This window comes from Vombatus ursinus, unplaced genomic scaffold (assembly GCF_900497805.2).
Source record: "Vombatus ursinus unplaced genomic scaffold, bare-nosed wombat genome assembly UNPS02009205.1, whole genome shotgun sequence".
Taxonomy (NCBI): domain Eukaryota; kingdom Metazoa; phylum Chordata; class Mammalia; order Diprotodontia; family Vombatidae; genus Vombatus; species Vombatus ursinus.
This window is the reverse complement of record NW_020948983.1, coordinates 41,388,259-41,397,344: the sequence shown is the minus strand read 5'-3', so window position 1 is coordinate 41,397,344 and position 9,086 is coordinate 41,388,259. Positions and strand designations below refer to the sequence as shown.

The following is a 9,086-nucleotide window of genomic DNA, read 5'->3' as shown; positions in this document are numbered from 1 at the left end:
CAATTTTCTATATATTTTAGAAATGAAGCCTTTATCTCTCTGATTGATTCTTAACAGTCATGATGTTACTGTCCGTTTAAAAGCCAAGTTGCCCAGGCGTCAATAAATTACTTAATCGCTAATAAGGAAAATATGCTAATAGATCCCCTAACTGAGGAGATTGTATGAAGCATTGATGTAATCAATGAGCAGGGTCTTTAGTATTGGATATTTCTGTCGTGGAAGCAAAGGTTCCTAGGCAGCATGATTAAAAGGATGGTCATATTCACAAATCAGATCTATTTTTGATCTTTCAAAATTGCTATCTTTTGTTTTTACATCACCTTCAATTTTAAATAAATCCCTTCTCTTTTTCCTACCCAGAAAACCATCCCATGCAACAAAGAATAAAAGAGTATGAAAGATACAAATTATGCACAGTTAATCAACATGTCAGTCGTTTCTGACAGTCTTTACAATATTCCACACCCACCATCTTTCATCTCTGCACAGAAGTGGTATGTGAGGGCATTTCCTCAACTCTTATCCTTGGTTATTGTAATTGCACTGTATTCAATTTCTTTATTTTTTCTTTCCATTTATACTATTATAGTCATTGTATATACTATATTCTGGGTCTGCTTACTCCGTTATGCATCAGTTCATATATTTCTTCCAATTCTTTGAATTCTTCATATTTGTCATTTCTTACATTGTTATAATATCCCATTACAATTGTGCATCACAATTTGTTTAGCCAGGCCCAAACAGATGAGTTTTTACCTGTTTTTTATTTTCTGCTAATATAAAAAGTACTTCTATGAACATTTTTGTTACATGAGAAATTTCCCTCTCCCCCTATTTCTGACCTCCTTGGGGTATATGCCTAGCAAGGGGATCTTTGGGTCAAAAGGTACACACACACACACATGTTAATATACAAATGGTTCCAATGGTTCAAGCTTGTAGTCATGACCATTAGAATCTATCTGTAATTCTGATGTCACAGAATTCTCGGGGTGTCTGGACAAACATGGAGGCTGATGGAAGGGAATCTGAGAGGAGGTTCACTGCAGATTCCCTGCTGGTCTGGAGGCTGGTGCCTTTCTTTGCCTCCTGCACCTTTTACTTCCTCCTCTGGTTGCACTCTCAGGAGCCCAGCTGGACCAGCGCCCTGGCCAAATGCCTTCCCATCCACTTTCTGGCTCTCTTTGTCCACAACACCACCCCACTGGGGCCCTATGGCCAATTCATCCGGCTAGGTCTCCTCTGCTCCATCCTGGGGGACCTCTTCATCACCTGGCCCGACAAGTACCTCGTTGGCATGGTAGCCTCTGCCTTGGCTCATCTCTTCTATCTCAAGGCCCTGGGTGGGCTGCCGACATGCCGGACCTTCCTGCAGTCTGTGATGATCATCTTCCTCCTCTGTTTTGGACTCCTGCAGCCTCACCTGCCTTCCCACCTGAGTCTCCCCGTGGTGGTCTATGCAGCTATCCTGTGTCTGATGCTGTGGCGGGCGCTGGTCCGAGGGAGATCTGCGGCAGTTAGTGGCCTGTTCTTTAGCATCTCGCACGCCCTCAGGGTCTGGACCACCTTCGTCTGTCCCCTGCCTGAAGGCCATCTGATGGTCATGGTCACCTACTACACTGCCCAAGCCCTGCTGGCTCTGTCAGCAGTGGAGGGCAGGGCCCCCCAACACTGACCGAGCTCCACGAGCCCTCCTCACAAAGACAGCAGACCAGTGAGTTGGAGCTCAGCACTCGGCCTCTTCTCCAGACCCCTCCTGCCTGCTCATCACCTTCTGGAGCAGCCGCCCACCCCACACCCTCCTGGTGCTTGTCTCCCAGTTATTCACAATCTCTCCCTTTCCTCTGCTTTTGCTCCCTTACCTGCAAATGCACCACCCCTCCCCAGCCTCAATCTGATGCTTTTCTCGTCCTTAATCAAAATCACTTTGGTTCTAATACTACCCCCAACATTGCCCATGAGCCCCTCAACTGAAATTTTTTTCTCCTCATTACCCACAATTCTCTCCCCCCACAATTCTGATTCTTTTCTCTGTTACCCACCATCCTCCTGATTTGAATGCTGCTTCTCCTCTCTCCATTACCCACCAAGTCCCTAGATGTGATGCCTGTCCCTCCATTATCAGCAGCACCACCACTTTCCCCTGACCCTTACTAAAGTTGATATTGGAAACATGAAATATATATATGTAATATACAGATATAAATATATAATATGTGTGTGTGACTTTTTAAGCATTGCTTTCACATTGCTTTCTAGAATAGTTTGGTCAGTTCATAATGCCACAAATAGTCTATTATTTTGCTTGCCTTCCTGCAGCTCCTCCATTTGTTTAGTGTATTTTCAAAGCCAATTTTTGACTCTTCAATTCATACCGTACTTTTCTCTTTCCCTAATTCTAGACTATTCTTTCTATTGCTTCCTCAGCAGTTGCCAAAATATTTTCTTAGGAACTATTAATTATTTCTAAACTTTCCCTCTGATACATCTTCTCAATTCAGTGCTCATAATTTTTCATGTTGTGCTCCCTGGGAAGTGGCTGCTACTTCAGGTTTAATGGTATTTTATGGGTCTGCACTCCTAAAATTATAGCTCATAAGTCCCCACCAATGTGCTTACTTGTAGGAAGTAACCAGTAGACACAATTAGCTTAAAGCAAAGACACTTACAAATGGTAAGAACATTAGCTATACAATAAACCCCGGGTGTACTCTTTCATAAACACAGAGTATCAAGAGTGGGTACACATTTTGAGTGCTTTGGTAGTGTGGCATAGATAGAGGAACATGTGTAGCCAAGATAAACAATGCATCCAATACTGCAGGGCCCTCATGCCTTTTCTTCCTCCTGGGATCAGCACTTCTGTGGGTCATGTCTCTCAGCTGGTTCTCCTAGGTTTTCTTTTTTCCACAGCTGGATTACACCGCCAGGACTAATTTTCTCTTGCATCTAGTCAGACCTTTTATCGCCAGAGGTCAGCCTAAAACTGGATTACTAGTTTTTCATCTATTGCATCTGCAAACACAATCCCTTAATTTTCACCTACAGAAATCCTTCTTTTGTTTCATGGGCCACTCCCTCCACCGAGACTTCCCTGATCCCTCCAGCTAAAAGTGTTCTCTCTCACCTCAGATTTTATTAGAGTACTGTCCCTTGCCGTTACCACTTTCTGGCTTTTTTTTTTATGGAACTTCTACCAATATAAGACAATACTTTTCTTTGCAATTTTTGTTTATTTATTTATGTATTTATTTGTTTTTGTTTGTTTTTCTCTTTATCTACCTATCTATCATCTATCAATGAGAATGGGTTTCTCACTCTAACTTGCTCAGGCTGAAAGGACAGTGGCCACTCTTAGGCCTGATCCCATAACTGATAAGCATGAAAGCTTCAACTCACTTCCCTTTCAACCTGTACTGGTTCACTCCTTCTCAGGCATCTTGGTGACCCCCTGCTCCTGGGAGCTCACCATGTTAGTGCCAGAGTTACTGTGGACGCCTGATTAGCTCTAGCCCTTTTGCAGCTCTGAACTCCTATAATCCATTAGCCCTAGTCGCAGGAATTATAGAAGTGTGCCACCACACCTGGCCTCTACAATTTTAAGTCTACAGAGTTACCCTGGACACTAAAAAAATTACAGAGGTTCACAGAGCCTGTGTATATCAAAAGGCAAGCCTTGAACCCACCTATGCCTATGAGGCAGGGTTTCCATCAAATGTGCCGCAATGCCTTTCTGTTCTGACCTGTTTCATACCTGTTTGTATATATACTATACCCCCTTCCATCACTTAGATTAGAGGACCTTAAACCATTTCTATGCTCGCTTAGGACCCCTTTGCAGTCAGGTGAAGCCAGACTTCTCACAATAACGTTTTTTTAAATGCATAAAATAAAATACATAGGATTATAAAGGAGAATTTGAAATATAATTATAAAAATATTTTTAAAGCAAGTTAACAGATCCAGGTTAATAATGCCTGCTGTAGATTATAAAATTCTTGAGGGCAAGGATTATGTGTGTGGTCGGTTTTTTTTTTAATCATGTTTAGTACATAAGATGCACTTAATATGAATTTTTTTAATAAGGTAAGGATAAAATTTCTTCCTAGAGTTCCTCTCAACTATACCTTCAGCTTTCCACCAATTCTCCTTAATATAAACATCATCCCTATGAAATAGGGAAGGAAAGCTACTATTCCTAACTTCCAGTTAGAATATCCAAGGTATAGAGGGTTTAAGTTATACAGTATGTCACAAATGGAGTTGACTAAAACTCATCTTTTGCTTCTGACTCTAGTGTCTCTTAAATTAAATTATATTCTGCACATCAGGAGGAAAGAATAAGAAGAGAAAGGGAATATCAATGTTGTTCTCTACTACTCTGCCCCAGGAGAACTAAGATCTGTGTGTCTTGAAGCTCTGCTCACTGTTTCCAAACTTTATTGTTCTGGTTGGAACTGAATGGGCATGGGGTGGGTTAGTATAACTTTCCACCCCAATGCAGAAAGCTAACTGTATGATGATGTTCCCTCTTTGTTAGCTTGCTCCTCAGCGCCCCCTGAGGGATGGAGGCAGCATTACATTGTACACATCCACACTCCATTCGAGATCTAAGAACCAGCTGATATGACCTGCCCCCACCACCTCGTGTTGTTTCAAGGGACAAGTCAGTTTTAAATGAAGAAGGTGTTATCTTATAACATCATAACTAAGAACTTGGGGCAAATTCAGTCATTCTTGGGGCATTCAGAGGACAGTCCACCCGGGGGTCAGGTGTTGACAGGCCCAAGGGTTGTAGAGTTGTCCCATTTCTCAAAGAGTTTGATTACAGATTGCGTTCCACTCCCCACCTGCCTTTGTTTTAGCACAGCCAATGAATCTTGATACCATCCATATTAATTGAAGGAGGTACGAAGGTATCAGTAGACAGTGAGGAAGAAATTGGGGGAAAGCAGGCCATGTGAGAGTGGTATAGGGTGGGGAGCTTTTGCTAAAAGATGCAGGACCAATGGTCTTGAGGAAGAAATGTGCCCCTTGGATACTGGCACCCAGAAATAAAGCCCTGGTCACTCTGATCTATTTACAACTCTGCTACCTTGTTCACAACAGAAATCTATCTTCTCAGGCTAATCATTTCAATCATTAATCAATCAATAAGCATTTAATAAGCTTCTACTATGTGCCAGATATTGTGATAGCCTCTAGGGATACAAATTTAAAGTACAAAGCAATCCCTGCTTTCCAGGAGAATGCATTCTAATAAGGGAGACACCAAATTCTTACATATTTGCTAGTTTCACAGGGGGAATCATAATTTAGTCTGGTCATTGGTTGAACAGTGCTGACTCTTCTGAGAACCACTAACTCATCTGCCCCTACATTTGTGCTTCTCAACTGTATGAGATGATCATAATTTTTATCAGAACTATAGTGATGCCTTCCTAAATCTGAACTTGTAGAAGGCCCAGAGAGGCTAGTAGGGTTATTACACTGTGAGGTGTGTTTATATCCTAGGATTCTCTTTGGCTGAAACACAAGGAAGAAAAGGCATTGCCTCTGGGCAAATATCTTCTTTCATTATTTGAAATGGTTATTGGTAAATGGTGTCTACAAACGTTTTCACTTGGAAAGCCTATTTCTGAGTCATTGCCTAGATCACGCAGTCTTCCCCACTGTCCCCAGCCCCTAGCCCCCAAAAAATGCTGTGCTGAAATCTAAGTATACTATGACTACAGCATTATGCTTATCAACCAGCCTAACTACCCTGTCCAAAAAAAAAAAAAAAAGGAGGAAATGAGGTTAATCTGGCATGACCTGTTCTTGATGAAGACATCCTGGCTTTTAGTTATCACTGTTTTCTTGTCTAAATGCTCACAAACCACACTTCCTTAACAGAATCACAGAATCCTGTAGTTGGAAGGGACCTCAGAGGTCTAGGATTTTACATAGGATTTTAATCTAGAATTTTTATTGTGCTCTAGGAATAAAATGTTGCACTCTTTGGCCTATAGTTTGCATACTCCATTTTCTTTCTTCCTTCTATTCTTTCTTTCTTTTTTTAATAAAATTGGTACATTTGCCCTCTCCCATCCTCTGGGGCCTTTGCCATTCTTTATTTTAAGAGATCAATCACATTTGTTAGTTCCTTGAGTATCTTATGATATATTTCATTCAGACCTGGAAACTTGAATTCATTGAGAACAGCTAAGTGCTGTGTTGTGAAGAGTAATGTCAGTCAAAAAACAATTTATTAAGTGCCTAAAAGAAAAACAAAAGGATGGTGAGGAGTTGAGTCCAATGATAAGTAAGGTGATAATAAACTAGTATTACTACTTAGATTTATTAATAAGTTGTTATCATTATTAAAATATTATCACTTCATATCATTGGCCTCAATTCCCTGTTAACCCTCTTTTTTTATGTTTTAATGTTTAAAGATCATTTTTCTTGGAATAGAAAAAAGAAAGAAAGTAAAGCTTGAATGAACTATTTTGTCCATTCCCATCATATGTCCCGAGAAGTGTCCCTGTCTTATTTCTCATTCTACTCATATACTCAACATTGTTAACACAATACTTTTTATTCTTAGAATTCATCTTCAGCCTTAACATATTGTGGGCTTTAGCACGGCTGACATTCTTAAAGGACTGTACTACTTTTTTTTTCCATTTGCTATATCACTTGCCCTTGCTTTTATCCTCTATTCATGTCTTGAGTTGGACTGAGCTGACCTGTTAGTCACCTTAGTTTCTATAAGGAGCTCTTTATCAAAATAATTTTTGCTTATGTCCTCAGAATTTCTCTTAAGAATTTCACAGTCCTCTCGGCTTGAGAACATTAGGCTTTTGAATCCTATCCATCCTTTCTCTAAATCCTTTGAAACTTAATCTTTCTGAATTAAGAGTACAAGTCAGATTAGACCCATCTTTCCTCCTCTTCTCTATCATGACCTCCATAATGGAGTGACTTCTTTTCCCCAAGCTTTCCTTGATATAAGATAAAGTTGGAAAGACACGGTTGTTTTAGATTTCAGAGTGACTTAAATAACAAAGGAGTTGGGGACTTTACTAGGTAAGAAGAAACAATCAATTAGAGATTTTTGAGTTGGAAAATGATATAACTATGTCTCCATACAGAAAAGGGTTATTCTAACAATGAAGGATGTGACATGGTGTACTTCTATAATCACCCAGGTAAGTGTTGTGAGGATATATGTACTAAAGTGGTAGCAGTGAGACTAGAGAGGAGAGAATGTATGTGATAGATTGTTGTTTGCCCTTTTCCGAGAAGGATCAATGACATCACAAGTGGATTTAAGTGAAGCAAAATTGTCAGCCTTACTCTCTCTTCAAGAGTCATCAAAGTCCAGCGGCATAAGAAAAGTCAAGACAACCAGCAATGGCCAAGGATGCAGTGGATGACCTTGGCATCCTTGACATCTGACCAAGCTCTAAGCACTCCACAACTACTGCTTCAGTCACTTTCATAGATATTGGAACAAATTGTTCTCATCTGCCCATTCCACCAGGGGAACTCTTCACATGCTTGGGGTAGACATCTCCCTAACTCACTAACAGGTATGAGTCTTGTTAGTTATTCTCAACCTGGTTTAGTCCATCTGCCAAGATGGTTTTACTGGAGAGTGGCTACAGCTTCTTGGAGCCATGGGTGGTGAGTGGAGGAAAAGCCCAGAAAAGGGCTTGGCATCCCTCATACTGAAGTACTAGTCCTCCCTGAATACTCTTTATGTCCCGTGTGAAAGATGTTGTCAGAATGGAAGCGATAGCACTCCATAACCCCACTGGATGTGCAAGATAAGGAAAAGACAAGAGGCAAAGATAACTCAAAGCCACAGCACACAATTGATTCATGCTGTAGTCATTATCAAGTAAAGTGAATAAATTATTTCAAAGGTTCCTTCCACTTCTGAATCCTATGTTCTTAAAACCCTGTTCTTAAAGCCCCAACTCGCCACTGATTACTCTTCTTTTCTTTGCATTCTGTGATACAATGGAAAGAGCACTAGATTTATATTCAAATCTATATCTAAATCCTACTTCTAGTAATTACTAGAAGCATGTTCAGAAACTTAATTTCTTAATCTATAAAATGTAAATTATAATGTTTATGCTATCTACCTCATAAGGTAATAAGGAAAACATTATAAACCATAACAATATAAATGTGTTCTTTTTCTGTCATATATATGTATGTGTATATATATATATATATATATATATATATATATGCATACCTCTAACTGTAGTCAGTTAACAAGCATTTATTAAGAACTTACTATGTGCCAGGCTAAGCATGCTAAGCACCAAGAATATAAAAAAAATTTACAAATAGTCCATGTCTTTGAAGACCTGATGTTACAACAGGGGAGATAACACATAAATAACTCGGTGCAAACAAGATATGTGCAGACTAGATGGAAGGTAATCTGAAAGGGGAAGACACTAGCACCTGCTGGGACCTAGAAAGCAGCCTATTGCATAAGGAAGGAACTGAGCTGAAAGAAGCCAGTGGTTGGTTGGTTGGTTGGTTGTCCTTCATGCTCGAAGAGGACCAAAATTGCATTGCTATGTTGGTGTCAAGGTACGATGTGTCCAACTGTGGCTGATCAGACCAATCCAAGCTCAGAAGGCTCTACCACAGATCTGGCACAAATAGTCTATGTCAACATTCGGAGTGGAGATATCTCTAAATTTGCACAAAAATGGTAAGACAGTATGAGTGATACCTCTTGACTTGAATAAATGGATTTAAGTGAGGTAGAGTTGCTTGACATCATAGGCCTCACTCTCTCTTCCAGAGTCATTGAAGTCCAGTGGCAAGACAAAAGTCAAGATGACTGACTATGGCTTGGGATGCAGCGGACGACCTTGATGTCTTCAAAGTCTAGCCAAGCTCTAAGTGCTCCATAGAACCTGCTTCCTCCTCCCTCCTGGCCTACTGAAACAAATTGTTCACATCTGCCCATTCCACTTGGCAGGGGGGAGTTTTCATATCTTGGGAGTAGAAACCCTCCCCCAACTCACAAATGGGTCTATGGCCCGTTAGTTACCCTCAACCTG

The 9,086-nt window shown here is 40.4% G+C and overlaps 1 protein-coding gene across 1 annotated transcript; it reads left to right on the top strand.

Moving 5' to 3' along the window:
• Positions 1-1,012: 1,012 nt before the first annotated feature.
• On the top strand, positions 1,013-1,681 carry LOC114035674 (lysoplasmalogenase-like). The gene has a single exon (XM_027851983.1). The coding sequence runs from the start codon at positions 1,013-1,015 to the stop codon at positions 1,679-1,681; it is 669 nt and encodes a 222-aa protein (XP_027707784.1).
• Positions 1,682-9,086: the final 7,405 nt, after the last annotated feature.

What these genes read in the sequence shown, in the direction of transcription:
- LOC114035674 (XM_027851983.1), top strand. Translation starts at nt 1,013, where the DNA reads ATGGAGGCTGATGGAAGGGAATCTGAGAGGAGGTTCACTGCAGATTCC.